At 32.3% G+C, this 17,251-nt stretch overlaps 1 protein-coding gene across 1 annotated transcript in view; it reads left to right on the top strand.

The window, feature by feature from the left end:
• Window positions 1-17,251, top strand: part of SNX13 (sorting nexin 13) — a 170,440-nt gene that overhangs the window by 42,506 nt on the left and 110,683 nt on the right. The window contains exons 2-5 of the mRNA XM_012659398.1: window positions 3,171-3,283; window positions 7,221-7,323; window positions 8,762-8,851; window positions 9,936-10,057. Coding sequence (XP_012514852.1) covers window positions 3,171-3,283; window positions 7,221-7,323; window positions 8,762-8,851; window positions 9,936-10,057 — 428 coding nt within the window. The remainder of the gene's footprint in view (window positions 1-3,170; window positions 3,284-7,220; window positions 7,324-8,761; window positions 8,852-9,935; window positions 10,058-17,251) is intronic.

Below are 17,251 nucleotides of genomic sequence, written 5' to 3'. Positions count from 1 at the left end.
ATTTTTTTTCAAGGCAAGGTCTTGCTTTATCACCTGGGCTAGTGTGATCATAGTTCACTGCAACCTCAAATTCCTGGGCTCAAGTGTTTCTCCTAACTTAGCCTCCTGAGTAGCTGGGACTACAGGAATGGTCCACCACGCCTTGCTAATTTTTCTATTTTTTTTGTAGAGATGGGGTCTCACTCTTGCTCAGGCTGGTTTCCAACTCCTGGCCTCAAGCAATCCTCCTGCCTCAGCCTCCCACAGTGCTAGAATTACTGAGTGAGCCACTATACCCAGTCTTAAAGGATTATTTTAATGTAAATCACTGTCCTGTAGATTTTTTCTATTGCTTGTCTTCCATCATAGGGCAACTTTTGAGGTAATTAATACCAGTTTGAATTTGTGAAAGGCTTTTGACATAGAACAAAATTACTCTAAATTTTATCATCCTGTCATTTTAGGAAATAATCAGAACTCAAAATTTTTAGTCGTGTTAGATTGAATGTTTTTAATTCATCCCACTAAATAATAAGGTTAAAATATCAGCCGGTTGTAGTTATGAGACCCTAAAAATGACATACAAGTTTATTTTTGGACAGTTCACTGTTCTGATGTTCCAATGAACATTCGAAGTTAACAGTTGTAAGAGGTTAACTACAAAGCAAATGAGCACTTGCTTGATTAGAAATTTTTAATTTTATTAGTCTCAGGAATTTAAAAAAAAACTTCTCTCAAACTTAATTAAGGAAAGGATTCTCTTGTAGGTTTTGTATTTTTTTTTAAATGTGACAGACAGTAATGTCTGTTTTGTTCAGCACAGTGTAGGTATTCACAAATATTTGCCAAATGAACAGAAGTCTGTTTTTGGTGATTTTTTTTATCCTTTTCAAATGAGTAATAAGAGACATAAGAGTCTGAAAACTCGAGTTTTTAGACGAATTGAAGATTTACCCTTATTAAGTAATTGCTGTATTAATTAATCTCCAAATCAACTAATTGTGACTTTTTTGAATATTTATGAAAGATGTGATTCAAACATAAGAATCAATAAGACATTTACATAGTTTAAAGCAAACACCTGGTTAAGAAATAGAACACTGCTGGGTATTTGAGAAGCCTTGCTTTGCGTTGTCTTTCAGTTGAATGCTGCTTTATCTCCAGAGATAGCCAATCTCTTGGTTTTATTTTTAAGACCTCTGAATATATCCTTAAGCAATAAGTTGTTTAGCTTTGAAAAACTGACTGGCAGCATAAATCTGATTGTGTAAAGAAAGGATAATATTGCTAATGTTAGATCAGATCTCACTGGAGAAGGCAGGTTGAATAAAGTATCTGGGTCACAGTCTGGTTTCAGTTATCTGGAGAGTTTACAGTAACTGTTTTCTAGGGAAGTCAGTGGAAAAGGTGTTGAGTGAGTCTTGGGAAATAGCATCTGTTTCCCATAGTTGGGCATCTGGCAGTACTGTAGTGTGGATCAGGTACTGGATGTTCAGCAGAAGGACTAGGCTGCTTTGTATTTTACTCTAAATCACTATGTCCTACTTTCAGCTCTTAGAAGAAAGTCAGAGGAGACCGCTTCTGTAGGTGAAATAGTATTCCCAGCTGATTCAGCGGGGAGAGCATGAAGGCAGAGTAGAAACTTCATTAGCAGGCATTCTGTCTTCTGGTTGAAAGATAATAGTTGCCAGGATGAGGAAAAAGGGTAATAAAATACAAATGAACGAGAGTTGTGCCAGCCCTTTGTAAAAGAAAAAGCCAAAACTACTCCACTGGGGGACATAAGAGAAGATATGAAAAAATTGAAAAAAAAAATACTATTTTGGGATAGGAAGACTCAGTATTATAAATAAATTCTCCTGAAATAAATCTTATCCAAGATTTCTGTTCATGTGTCATCTAATCATTCAAGCTTCTTGGACCATATGCAGTTGCTTTATTTTTCTCCATTGCATTTATGCCCAGCCGATATAACCGTATATTTACTTATTTATTGGTCATTTCCCCCCTTCTTATGAAAAAAACTTACAAAGGTATGTGAACTTAGGAGGGCATGTTTGTGTTTCTTTCTTACTAGAATGTAAACTTAAGAAGGTATGTTTTGTTTCTTGTGGTATCCTCGGCACCTTGAATTGTGCTTATTAGTACACAGGAAGCGGTCAATGACTAGTGAATGAATGAATAGAACTCTCCTTTCTCTCATAATCCATGGCACTTATTGTCTGTTCTGTAGTTTTTTGGTCATTAATTTTGTTCAATTTAGCATCTTATAATGCTTTCTATTATTTTCTTTTGGTTCATTGTCTAATTGTTTCATTCCTATAAGACATTATTCTCTATGCTCCTTGATGGCGTGAGTGGGACAAATGCTTCCTTTGTGTACTACCTAACAGTGCAAGCGAATGGATGTAGGAACTTGTTGAATTGAATACATTTATTTATTCAATGACTTAAATTGCTAGAATCCAGTTTGCCTCAACAAAAGGAGTATTTCTTTATTGGATGAAACAATATAATTCTGTACAAAATAGGATTTTTTGGTTAATTTTTTAAGGATGGAGATTTTTTGAAGATGTTTTATTGAGCTCATGGTAAATTTTGGTAACTGAAAGTTGAAACTTTTGTAATTATAATTGTATGAGTTTCTGCACACAGTTTGAGTAGAAGAAAAATATCACTATATTCAGTGAGATAAGGATTTCTTACCTTGAAATTTACATTAAAAAAAAAGCACCTTATGCTGTAGTTATATTGGTACTTAGTTTTAAAATGAAATATTAATTCTAAATAAGTATAACTTTGTAGCCTACTTAACCTTTTATAAATACTTTTGCATATATAAATAAGTATGCAAATATTTTAATAAATACTTTGTTATATCTCTCATGCCAACATTTCATTCAACAGTTTGTAACTATTTCTCTCTTCTTGTATCTTTACATTGCCACTAGTTTTCTTTTTTTATCATTGCTGATATGCTGTAAATCTCTGTACATAAAGATTTTATAAATTGATTTTTGGAGATAAATTTTCAACAATATACTTTACATTTCCAAAACCAAATATTTTAACAGTTACTGAAACCATAAATGTTTAAAAAGAGAAATTTAAAACTATAAAAAGTTTTGTTAGTTCCTTTCTAATTCATATGGATAATTATTTATTTATTTATTTTTTTTGCTTTATTTCAGGCCAGTCTGTCCATATGGGGATGGGGAAGCCTTGGCATTGTCCTTTTTCTAATAACCTTTGGACCCTTTGTAATATTTTATTTGGCATTTTATATCCTCTGCTTTGTGGGTGGGTAAGTATACGCAATGATAATTTTACAATTCATGTGTCATGTCTTGTTCAAATGAAAACAAATGACTATGAGAAATGGGAGTGTGATTTATTTGTGAATGCTATTTTTATGAGCTTTTTATTAAAATTTTAAAAAAGTAAAATTAAGATACTCATAGAAATAAAAACAGTGATGATTATTATTTGTACCAGGAATATGGGTAGTCATCTTCAAAATGAAATTTCAGTTTCCGAAGATATGTACTTTTTTTGGTGAAAATAAAGTTGAAATTTTCTTGTCCATTATATGTAACTTAAATTGAGATGACACAACCAGTTACATTGTAGAAATTGTTTCATTGATTAGACTTCAAACAATAATGTTAATTATTTCTATTAATGAATGTTGTCATTGTGGCCTAGAGAATTCCAATAAATGTCTGATTTTGCAGTCTTCTCCTTATAGTCATTTGGTTTGCAATGTTTATTTTCCCTTAAGTTGATAAACCTTTATAAGGGAGGATCAGTCATAATTTATTATAGCTTCATATATAGGCATGACTTGTAAGAAAATGTTACAAAATGTGTAGACAAGTGAGATGCTTGTTATTTGGACACTCTCACCAAGGTAGCTTAGCTGAAATGAATATTGTACTGTTAATATGTGTATATGTATTTATATGATATATTTATGTAATTAGTTGTGGAATGAACACCTACGAGTTCTTTTTTTAAAAAATCTTTTGACGCCCTAGACATTTGGAAGAGTTGTTTGAGCCCGTAGGTTTAGAGGATTTAGCTGAATTGAATAGCATATATAAACAGCGGCCTGAAACCCTGTATAAGACACTGAAGGATTAGCTTCCGAATATACCTACCACCTATCACCTCTTTTGGGGTACAGGCTTGAAAGTCATGCATGTTGTTGTCATTTTATAGGGAGCATAGTCACTGATTGTTGAACAAGTGTGAATTATTTAAATTGAGCAGCGATGTCAAAGACTCTCTATAAAACTGTATTTTATATTAGATTTAGTATTTTCATATTGCTTAAATATGATACTGTGTACTGAAACACTTAGACTTATTTCAGTCATAAGAATCAGATACATGGAGTTCAGAACATCTTTATCGATGATAAAGATGATTGAAGATCTTACAGATCTACAGCCAAATGGGCTTCCTAATATAATACTCCTCAGTCACAAATTAAGGCCACAGCATGGCTGTAAAAGCTGCATGGTTTTACAGCAGCAGCGTCAAGGCTACTGTTTTTTTTTTTTTTTTTTTTTGAGACAGAGTCTCACTCTTTTTGCCCGGGCTAGAGTGAGTGCCATGGCCTCAGCCTAGCTCACAGCAACCTCGCACTCCTGGGCTCAAGCAATCCTCCTGCCTCAGCCTCCTGAGTAGCTGGGACTACAGGCATGCGCCACCATGCCCGGCTAATTTTTTTTCTATATATTTTTAGTCGTCCGATTAATTTCTTTCTATTTTTTTTAGTAGAGACGGGGTCTCGCTCTTGCTCAGGCTGGTTTCGAACTCCTGAGCTCAAACGAGCCGCCCGCCTCAGCCTCCCAGAGTGCTAGGATTACAGGCGTGAGCCACCGCGCCCGGCCCAAGGCTACTGTTAATGATTGAAAGGAAATTATTTGTCTTTAGATGTTTTTCTGAAAGGGAGAAACTTCTTTTAATTTTCATAATTGAATAAGCCCTTGTGAAGAGTGAAGGAAAAGGATTTCAGAGTATTTCTCAATACTTCAGAAAGGGAGGATATTGAAGACAAAGGAAGGAGCCCTTGGAAGGTGGAAGGATAGAGAATTATTTCTCTTTTAGTAAGCTGCTCCGTATAATATTTGGGAAATGAGAAGAGTGATCAGTTTATTAATTTTACAGTCTTAAGAATCTTTGTTCCCTCCCTTTTTGAATCTGCTAATTTATGAAGGAATAGTTTTTAAAAATCTTTTGCGTACTTACAGAGTTGTATAAAAATTTTCGGTAAGGTGGGGTAATGGGGGGTATGGGAGGGGTACTAAAAAAACTCTTTAGATAATAAATATTGAGTCACGAGGTGGGGTCTGAAATTTCAAGTTCATGATATATCATAAATTGATCTGAAGTTCTGTTCCGGACTATGTTGATCTCAGTGAAACTCACTGCCACCAAAAGGGGACTTACACTAGCAGGCTACCCAGAATCATCCCAGGGGGATTAGTTAATTAATTATCCTCAGGTTACTCAATTATGGTCAACGAGTCAGGTAATTTCCTGAGTCAGATCTTTCTTATTTTGGTTCTAATTATGAAGAATGATTGTCCCTTCTTTAACTTAGTGTAGTTTAATGCCTTATGAATTCAAAGAACAAAAATAGGCTTTTAAGTATCAGTAAGTAAAATGATGACATTTCATGTAATTAAAAATCATTTCTTAGTTTTAGTATGTTTTCTTATTGTATAAGTTTTAAAGATGTATTTTTTGGAACTGATACATTTTCTTGTGGAACCCCTTCCTTTTTTGTGTGTGTGCTAATAAAACTAACTTATAACTTAAGTTTTAAGTTCTGCAATTTCCCCATCTAAAATGTTGATAATGTATTTATTTTGCTTATGGTCAAACCTAACCCCTGTATTTTAATATAAAGAGAATTTTTGGAAAGAAAACCTCTCAGGGATTTTTTTTTTGTTTTTATTATTGTGGGATATTGTCAATACCATATTATGGTTATTTCATGACATTGTTATATTTGTTGGTTTATGTAATTATTTTGTAGTACCTGTTTTTAGGCAAACTCACAGCTGAAACTATTAATTAGTTTCTTTGTAAGATCAGACTGTTCCTTACCTTGCCTTCCTACTGTTGTACATGGTGAGCAAAGGCTGTTTATCAGTCTGCTTCATGTTGATGTTTTTAGAAATACAATGTTAACTTAATATAAACATTTTATTGTATCTGTAAATGTGCTTAATGACCAGGCAAAACTGAACTATAGGGCCAACTTAAATGTTAGTAATAATATCAGATATAACACTGATGAAACTTACCAATAATTCCGAGGTCAACCTTTTACAAAAAAATCAGAAACAGAATTAATGATATGACCTGATTTGACTTTATCTGTGTAGTACCTGTACTGAAGACCAGTGAAATAGCAGGTAGCCACTAAAAGCAGAGCGCTTAGAGAATCTTCGTTTCAGTAGTTGAGACTAATCATATTTAATTTTCATAGTTCCTTTCTTGACACTACAGTCTTTGAATTATTGTAAGATTACTATAACATCATTATAAGGTTAACAGTTAATTTTTTTTTGTAGATTTCCAGCACTTAGCTTTATTGGTGAGTTTTAGATATAGGAAATATTGATAACATTTAGTTAATATTTAACGGTGAAGTAGTTCTGAACCAGAATTTATCTTGCCTGATCCTATAATTGTTTTAAAAAAATAACCTTTTTGGGATACATTCATACTTCTTTACTTAATTCTAGCCTTATTTGAAACAAATCATAAGTTGGATCATTTTTGCCTTTATAGCTTTTGTTTACTCTGTATTCATAGTGGCAAGTTAATATTAATACCTCACCTTAATTAACAGAAATATAGAATTAGGTCATTTAGCTATAGATTTAAATCTCATTTGTCTTTATCCTTGGTTATTAGCTAACCTACTTATTTAATGAGGGCTGATTTTTCTCAAGTTTGAAAATGTCATCTGAGATTCTTGATGACATATATTTGATTAAAACTTTGAAAAGCATTACTGTGTAATTCACAAAATGTTTATGGTTGTTTTAAACCTAAGAATATACCAAAAAATCTGTCAATTTTTGCTTTCCCAATGTCACAGACTGACTTTTTAGTGAATGGTAAGCCATTTTGTGAATTCTGAAAAATGTACTTGGAAATAGATGTATTAAATTACAGAAAAATTTTTTTATGTCTATGATTAAATTTTTTTTTCCTAGGGGTTTAGTCGTTACTCTCCTATTTGGAAAAACAAACTCAGAGAAGTATCTAGAACAGTGTGAACACTCGTTTCTTCCTCCAACATCAACTGGGGTTCCTAAGGTAAATAGTGTGACAGAATATGAAACCTCAAAGTTCACTTCTTTGCAATAATAATAATGTGATCATCTATATATGGCTTGACAGATTGTCCTATGATTCTTTAATGCTTATGGAAGATGTTTCAATCACACTTAGAAAATACATTTTAAAAAGTCACCTTGAAAACTTTCGTAGAGTAAAAGGTGGGAATATAGATTTGAGGAAAAGATAGAAATTGGTTAGTTTAATTTTGGTGGTTTTCCTGCTGTCTTACACACGGAAATTCAAAGTATCACACATACGCTTTGTAAGAATGTCTGTGAATATTCTGTTTTGAATGAAATAAATTGCATAGGAGCCAGAGGGAAAAAATGAACACTTTAACTACTTTAAAAAAGATAGCTTGCAATTAGATATACAGTATCTTTAGTTTTAATAATTCAGGCCAAATTTTTACCATCTCGAATGGTGCTATTTTTCCATTTTTTTCAATATCATACTCTATAAATAAATTGGAGTTGGGTAGGTTTCAGATTTGCAATGCCTTCAATTCTTGTGGTATTGAGGGGGTTTCATCTTGTTTGAAGAGAGACAAAGGGCTTGGAATTGATGCTATTAACTTTACAGTTATTAACTTGTCCATTATATTCTAAAATGTAGGAGATGTAGAAGTAAATAATATATTATTTTGCATTAAGGAAATAAAAGAATTTTAGTCCCACTGCTTTTCATATTGATAAACTAATTTTTTCTAATACTTGTAACTTTTTTATAATGTGAAACTTTTTTCTCCTCCTCTAGGACTCCTGTTAATATGTATTCTTTGAGTTTGCTTAAAAGTTGTAATGAAATTTTCTTTTTTTGAACCATTTCTTAGCCATTTTTAATGTACATTCACTTGAGTGGTACTTACAGAGAATGGGAAATATTTTAAGAATTATGATCATTAACAGTAATAAATCATAGTCAAAACTGGTCAAGTCTTTATAATCCATTTTTAATAGATGGTATAAAAATAGTGATTTTGATTTATTTCTAAAATATGATTTATAAGTATGCTTTATGAAAAAAATCTTAGTGGTTTCATATTATAACTTGAAGCATGTATTTTATATATATATATTTATGTTTTGGTTTATATTTTTAATTTAAGAGTCTTCTACTTTTCATTGCTATTTTCAGGCTACTGTTCTTTCTGAAGACTAAGAAGTGGAGAAGTACATTTTCCTTATTTGCCAAAAATGATCCCTAAATAAAATCAATTAAAAAATATATTCATTTGGCAGCTGATATACTGTTTTGGGCTGGGAAGAGGGAGGGGGAAGAGGAAGAATGTCCAATAAAGACAGTTATTAATTTGACTCACCTGAAACACTAATTTTATAGTGTTAAAGTTTCATTGAAATATGGCAACGATATACTTGTACATTTATCATAAAATATTATGGTTTCCTTTAAGTGCTTAGAAGAAATGAAACGGGAAGCCAGGACTATTAAGATCGATAGAAGATTGACGGGTGCCAATATAATTGATGAACCTCTCCAGCAAGTGAGTTTCAGTATGTGGTATTTGAATTCCATATATTGTGTACCGAGTGTATTTCTTTTGAAAATACTAAGATGCTTTTTGTTATTTAAATAATGTACTGTAACTTCATGATGTTATCCTTGAATTTTATACTTGAAGGTACTGCCATAATAACTCACTTATTATGAAGTGGTTTACTTAATATGAAAGGCTTTTGATTGAATTTGCATTTAGAAAAAAAGTTTTTATTGACATATTTGATAGTGTTTCTAATAATTGTATAGTTATAGTATAACGCTTTAGCTAATGAACAAGCTTAGTGGTTTGGCAAATCAGACTCTTTTCTACTAATTTTATTACTTTTTAAAAATGGAAATGAAATACCTGATTTGATTCAAAAATATTCAAAAATTAGAATTAGGTTAACAATTATTCCCCCCAAAATATTTTCCATTGATGTTTATATGATTTGATTATATGACAATTATAAAAATGTGTATTTTACAATTTTAACATTTATTTTATAAATGAACCAATATTTAGTTTATTTGATTTGTAAAAATTATACACTGAATTGTTTTATTTGCTACCTATTGTCTAGCTGAATACCCTTGGTAGTATCAAAGATATTAGTGAAATTAAGTGAATTCCTGTATCGTTTTGTAGTTAGACTGCAATGGGTCTGATGATATAATCTTGGAAAAACTGGGGTTTTTTTGAGAATTAGGGTCCATCAGCGTTACTTTTCATCTCATTCTGATTAGAATTCTTCAAACTGATTAGAATTCTTTATTATAGCAGTGAAAATTTATTTTTTATGTAAACGCTGTCATTACCTAAAGTTGGGTGGGATTTGGCCATAGATAATATTTTAATTTTTAAAAAATTTGGGCAATGGGTAAGTTGGGATACCGAAGTAATTTAAAATTTTTGAAATGGTTTTTAGCATGTTGATGCTTTTATAATGAAGGCAGGTATTTAACACCACAATTTAGTATGTAGAGAGTAAGTATAAATTGGTAAATGATCATCTTAGTTTTTAGTTTACCAGTGTTACTTTTTAAATCTTAAATGTAATATTTTTTTCCCAATATTTTTGTTGTAGGTTATCCAGTTTTCCTTGAGGGATTATGTCCAGTATTGGTATTATACATTAAGTGATGATGAATCTTTTCTTCTTGAAATTAGACAGACTCTTCAAAATGCACTCATTCAGTTTGCTACTAGGTAAGGACACAACATTGTATTTATACAGAAAAATTTAGGTATATTTTTTGTACCAATAGGAAAAATAACTATCCAATGGGAGGGGGACTTATTTCTTAAAAGGTAAGTAGAACAGAAAATTATTATTGTGAGATAACTCCCAGATTATAGAATTAGAGCCCTTAAAACTTTTAAATTACCCCAGATTTGAGGTTTTTACAGAATGTTTATCTTGATTAAGCCCTGCTCTTTCAGTCTTTATGCCAGTTTTTTTCCTCAGGGTCCAAATCAGGTGGCTTTTCAAAACTTTTTTACCCCACTAATTGATAATAGTGCCCCCCCTCTTCCCCAGACTACTGTTTTATTTGACTACTATGGAAATAGATTAGTTTCAGTATAATCGCTCTTCCCCATTGTAGTTTCAGTATAACTGTTCTCTTAACTTCGGCACCTACCTAATGAAAGTCCTCTTAGAGGGAGGAGGAAGAACCAAAGGAACATAAGTCAGTGGAGAATATCCAGTTTATTTTTTTTCAGAAGAGACATGTATTTTGAGGACTTTGTTTTAAGAAACTTTTCTTGTGAGATACAATAAAATTCTTGCTTTACATACCAGCTGTATACTATTTCCCAAATGACAAAAGTGTTTTGGCCTATATCCTTGTACTTGAACTACTTGATTTTTTTTGGTTGGGGGCTATTTCGTATCTATTTCTATTGTATTGACTTTCATTTTAATTTTTGAAAGCAAATACTCTAGAAATTATTCATTTCTGAAATAAAGGATTTTGTTTAGATGAGTTTGCAGACTTTTTTTTTTTAATTAAAAGATTTTGCTACCCAACAGACACACAGAGATTTCTCTACTAGTCTGTATTTTCAAGGCAGGATGCTGCATGCCATGGTTATGAGTATTCTTCAGCCAGCTCTTTTTCCTCCCCACTTAGCTTCTTTTAATACGATCTTGTGATTTTGAGAGTCTTGGAAAATAGAGCTTTGTCCTAGGGCTGTTACTGTGTTTTCTGTTCTGTGTTGATAGATATTTCCAGCTCATGCTGTCCTCTGAGGACCTTTCCTCTATAACTCAGTTGATCCTAAAATTCTAGATTGGGGTGGGGGATGGGATGTGTTTCTCAACCTCAGGTCATTGGGGAGCCCTGCACAAGGTTTATAGTTTGAACAATAACCTTAGTTATAGAGATAGAGTTGCACTCCTTCTCCCTTGTAATTATCAGCAAACATTTGCAAAGTAGCCAGCCAGAATTATAGATGAAGACTCAGTGGAACACAGAAAATATAATTGGTATAATCAGAGAAGGTCAGAAATGGATTTTATCTCTTTTATTTCATATGCAACATTATTGAGTGTTAGGTATTCTTTCGGTGAACTCCTGTGAATAATTAGTCATGCATTGCGGTCTATAATAACAGTATCCTAATGATTTTTTTTCTTTGAAAGAGTGAGAATAGAAGAGTTCATTATTCTTGTTCCTGAGTGTTTAAAAGTATATTAAAATGTAACAAATTTTAGACCTGGAAAGAGATTTGAACTAGTAATCTGAGGACTTGAGTTTGCATTCTGGCTCTACCATTTAGCTGTGGAACTGTGAGCAAGTGTTTTAAACTCTTTGAACCTTGGTCTTTCTTATATGTAAAATAAGTATAATAATAGCTGCCCTGTTCTGCATTCCTCATAGGATAATTGTCAGGGTCAAATTCATCTATTCATTCAACTAATATTTTGGGCCTACTTTGTACCAGCCAGGTGCTGAGGATACAACAGTGAATAAAACAAAGTCCCTGCTCAGTGGAGTGAAATGAAAATAATACCTGTGACAGCGTTTTGAAAATTGTGAAAGAATTTAGAAGTTTAAGTTTTTATACTATCCAATGCCCATAATTTCACTGATGAGGAAAGCTAAGTTCTAGAAACATTAAGTGGTTAGTCTAATGTTGTCCAGTGAGTTAGAATTGGAATTAGAATCAGATTGTTATGAACAGTCTTGTGTTCTTTCTCCCATTCCCCATCAAATATATTATGATCTAGGTTATTCCATCTTAGTTTCCTGCCCTTTTTTTCTATTGTTGCAATGTTTTTCCTATTTTTGAGCCCCTAGTCACTTTTTCTTTTCACTTCATGTCTTAAGTTTTTTTGTTTTTCTTTCTTTAACATTCTATGCTATCAAGCTTAATATTTAGGTGATAACTGGAAAAGCCAGGTTTCTTCTAGACTGATCTGAATTTGTATCTTTGGCCATTTACTTAAGTTTTTGACAAACTAAAACTGATAATAACTACTTTGGAGACTGCTTTGAGGCTAAAAAATTATATCAGGTAAAGTCTTTTTAGCATAAAGTAAGACTCAATGATTGTTGATTTGTACCTTTTCTGTGAATGACTTTTCTACATTGGCTTTTTCTATTACTACAAAAATATACATCTTACTAGAGGTTCTCTGACTTTTTCAGTGCCAATATCAAGAAAATTTGGTCTGTTTACAATCATTCAAATACTTATTTAATACTTCTTTGTACTGTGCACTGTGAAGCATATGACAGGAGCATAACTTACACTTCTTTCGTTCAGCTTAGTCTGGTATAGGGCTCTTAACAGGCTGGGTCCACAAACCTGAAAATGTGTACAAAGCTGTGTTTTTTTTTCCCCCTGTAGAGTGCTTCTATAGATTTGATTTTCAAAAAGATCCTGTGAACCCACAAAAGACTAAGAACCACCGATTTCTAATCTTTATATTTATTCATCAACTTTGAGAAACAATGAGAGAATGTCAGCATAAAATGAAGTGGTAAATTTTGAGTAAAAATGGGGAGAAAAGGATAAGAGTCTGAAGTCCTTGATTTGAGCTTTAGCTCTATTACTTAATAAGCTCCATGGCCTTGAATGGGCAAAACACATAAATTTTTCGAATCTGGGGATAATAACTCATATCTCCTTATCAGGTTGTTGTTAGGATTAAATGACATCACATGGGAGGGAGTACTTTGTAGCAATACCATCCTATTAGTAGCACCTGTTACTCCAATAGCAGTTTGGGGAAGGACACTTTTCTCAAGCACCGTTGAGTTCTTCTCTGGGGAAGCTGGGTGTGAATTAGTCTGGAACTTCAGGGGATGGATCTTTGATAACCTGTGTGTTTTTATTCTCTTTAAGTCAGATATTATGACATAGGGTAAAGAGCCCTGGGCTAAGTGTCAGAAGATCTGTATTATAATTGTACCTGTACCATTAAGCTACAGTGTACCTAAAATAAAATTTCTGAACATCTCTGTAAAACAGTAATACTTGTAACATACTCGGAGTTTTAAAGGACAAATGGGATGATGTGGACGAAACATTGCATAAAGTATTCATCAACCAATAAATGACATTTTGAGCAAGTTACTTGACTTTCTGTGCCTCCATCATCTGGCACATAGTAAGTGTTTAGGAAATGTTAACTTTGCTGTTATTGTTGCTACTGCTTATTATTCTCCTAGGTTATATATGCAGATTCTTTGATCTTGTCTTAGCTTTTTTTGTGAGAGGTGAGAGATGAGGTGGGCAGGATAAAATTAAGGCACGTGAAACAGAAATAGAGTAGTCATTTGTGTGGTACTGAAGCAATTTGTCGTGTAGAGTGGACCAGAGTAACTGATGAAGATCTCATGGGCCAAAACTGATCTTCAAGAATGAGTATGTTTGGATAGGTGGAGATGAAGGACATGTTAGGAAACAGGAATAATATGAGCAAAGTCCTAACAAAGAAGATAAGGATAGTATGGTAGAAATTGTAAGTAGATTCAAATGAACAAGGACCCTCATTGTTGCTCTTGAAAGTGAAATGTGGTTAGCAAATTCCTTTATCTCTATTCTCCTTAACCCCAAGATTAGAGGAAAGTCAATATATTCTAATGCCACTGTGTTCTTTCCTGAAGGGTTTTCCCAGGGGGGAGGAGGTTTAGATATGTAGGTTCCAGGATTCACTGGCTATGCTACTAATGATGTAACTGTTTTTGGAATGACAGGGAGTATATTCTTTTGCCGTTTTCTTACTACATTTTGCCATGGAAATAATGAAAATAAATGATACATTCCTAGACTTGTTAAAAGCAAGCACAACTCAAATAGTGAACATTTGCAAAAGTAAAGTTTTACACTTTTTTCCCCATTTTATATTCTTTGCCAGTTGAAAACTTAGCTCAAAACTGACGTTTCTCAGAAAGATGATTATTGTTGTATTTATTAAAGTAGAGCAATAAACAATTTGAAACTATGTGTTTAAAAGAAGAGGAAATAAGTTAATGTTTTTATATCTATAAAATAGACTGGGGGATAATAATTATATATTTATATAATTGACAAACTCTACATATCACCCACTTAAAGTCAGTGGCTTTAGCAACCTTCATCACCATCAATTTAAGAATATTTTAATATCTTCACAAAGAATCCTTGTATCCATTATCAGTCACTTCTGTATTCTCTTAAGCTTCTAGCTCTAGGCAACCACTAATCTTTGTCTTTCTGGATTTGCCTATTCCGGGCATTTTGTATGAATGAAATAATATATGTGGTCTTGTGGGACTGGTTCTTTCACTTACCGTAATGTTTTCAAGGTTCATTCATGTTGTACATGTATTAATACTTATTCTTTTTTATTGCTGAATAATATTCCATTGAGCTGATAGACCACATTTTGCATATCTGTTCATCAGTTGATGGACATTTGAGTTGTTGCTACCTTTGAGTGCTATGAATACTACTATGAACATTCGTGTACAAGTTTTTGAGGGACATGTTTTCATTTCTCTTGGGTATGTATCTAGGAGTGTAATTTCTGGGTCACATGGTGTTTAATCTTTTAAGGAACTGCAAACTGTTTTTCAAAGTAACTACACTTTGTTACATTCCCACCAGCAATGTATGGAGGTTGTATTTCTCCACATCCTCGCCAACACTTAAATTATTGTTGTCTTTTTATTTTTTTCTTTTTCACAAGCCCACAGCTATCATTATATTGTCTGTCTTTTTGATTATAGCCTTCCTAGTGAATATAAAGTGATATTTCATTATGGTTTTGATTTGCATTTCCCTGATAGCTAATGATTTTGAGCACCTTTTTGTATGTTTATTGGTCATTTGTATATCTTCTGTAGAGAAATGTCTATTTAAATTCTTTTACCATTTTTAAATTTGGTTACCTATCATTTTATTGTTGAGTGTGCTGCCACCTCCTGTTTTTGTAAATATGCTTTTATTGGACAGTCATGCTAATTTCTTTGCATTTTGTCTGTAGCTGCTTTTGTGCTACAGTGGCAGAGTTGACCAGTTGTAACAGAAACAATGTGACCTTCTAAGCCTGAAATAGTTGCTAATTGGCTCTTCAGAGAAAAAGTTTACTGACCCCTGGAATAGACTATTTTGTAGCCATTAACATATGTAAGAAACATTATTAGATATATAGGAAATATATTAGAATCAAAATTATACAAAGTATATGCTGTATGATTTCAGCTGTATAAAAATTATAAATATGTTGCATAGCTAAGACATTAAAAAGAAATATGCTAAAATATTAGCAGTGATCTTTGGATTGTGAGTTTATGGCTGTTTATAGCTAATTGAGAAAAACTAAAGAAGGAAATTGGATTTTACAAAATAGACATATATTACTTCATTGCCAGAGATAGAAAGATTTTGTTGATCAGCAATAAAGATATCTAGAATGGCTTTTTTAAAAAAATATATTCATTTGCCTATTTTTCTATTCTTTGCACTCTCATGAACATAAATAAAATAATTGTTTTTTCAACTGTAGATAACATTACATAGGCAGGCACTGTTTTTTGGAAGTGATCTTGAAACTAATGCTTAATATCATAGTTTGTACATGATGGAATAGTGACTATTTAATAAATCCTTGTTGATAGAGTTTCATTTGTGACTTTCATGTTAATTTTTTCCACACAATTTTAATATGCTTCACTGTTGGGTCTGTGAATGTTTCATTTATCTGGTAAATTTTACCAATACTCTTGTTTATTAAAATAGCTAACATCATGAGTTTGATTTTTTTAATGCTTTATTTAAAATCATACTTAAGAGGATGTACACTTAACCCCATTTTTTTTCCTTTTCCTTTACTGTAGCTTGATTAAGGTTTTCAGCTCTAGTTCTTTATATTCAACCCCTGAAATTGTGACCATGCTTTATGTGTGTTCCTCTGTCTAAGTTGTTCATTGTATTATGAGATCCAAGTCCTTCAGAACATCTGGATATTTGACCTCTTTGAAGCATTGAAACACAGGATATAGAAGGGGACTTCTTAAGCAATGTTGTAGTTCACTGAATATTTCCTTTCATAAAGTTATATAAAACTGCATTCCTAAATCTTTCTACATTTCTACCAATTTGTTTATATTAATAACTTTTATGAATCAGGAGGTTTTGTTTTGTTATTAAGGTGGATTACAGAGAACACAGAATTAAAATTTAAGAACCCTGATTTGTTTAATAAAACCTTGGTCTCACTAACTTTGTTACTGAGAATTTGTAATTTAAGTTCTGGCTCTGTAATTATAGGGAATTTTGGTAATTATTTGAGATCCCTTTCAATTCTAAAATATTAAGATTCTCTGTACAGGTTACTAATCTTGATTTATTTGTTTTCAACATATGTTTTAAAGTGTGTGTGTTGTAATTAGAGTTAATTTACTTTGAGATTAAAATACTCCTCTGTTCTATTGTTTCACTAGTAGGAATCTTAGGGTAGGATGACAGCAAAGTTTATCTAAACCTTTCAACATATTTCTGTGTGATCAGAAAGAATGCTGGACTTCAAACATGAAAGACTCACTAATGTTTTCTTGATGATTAAAAACCTTGTGTCAATGAAACTTAAAAAAAATTATTTTTGGTACAACCAAACTATTACTATTCTTTTTTTTTTTTTTTTTTTTTTTTTGAGACAGAGTCTCACTGTGTTGCCTGGAAGAATGCTGGACTTCAAACATGAAAGACTCACTAATGTTTTCTTGATGATTAAAAACCTTGTGCTAATGAAACTTAAAAAAAATTAGCTGGCGTATATTTTGGATTTTCACAAAGGCCTAGAGAAAATAATGTTGCAGATCATCTACTCATAGGGTAATTTTTCCCTCAAGCTATGTTCTCCTAATCCAATGCGGAAACATTTTTTAAAGCTTTTTTTTTTTTTTT

Source organism: Propithecus coquereli, unplaced genomic scaffold, assembly GCF_000956105.1.
Source record: "Propithecus coquereli isolate 6110/MARCELLA unplaced genomic scaffold, Pcoq_1.0 Scaffold61, whole genome shotgun sequence".
In the NCBI taxonomy this organism is placed as follows: domain Eukaryota; kingdom Metazoa; phylum Chordata; class Mammalia; order Primates; family Indriidae; genus Propithecus; species Propithecus coquereli.
The sequence above is the reverse complement of the archived record's forward strand: the minus strand, read 5'-3'. Positions and strand labels throughout refer to the sequence as shown.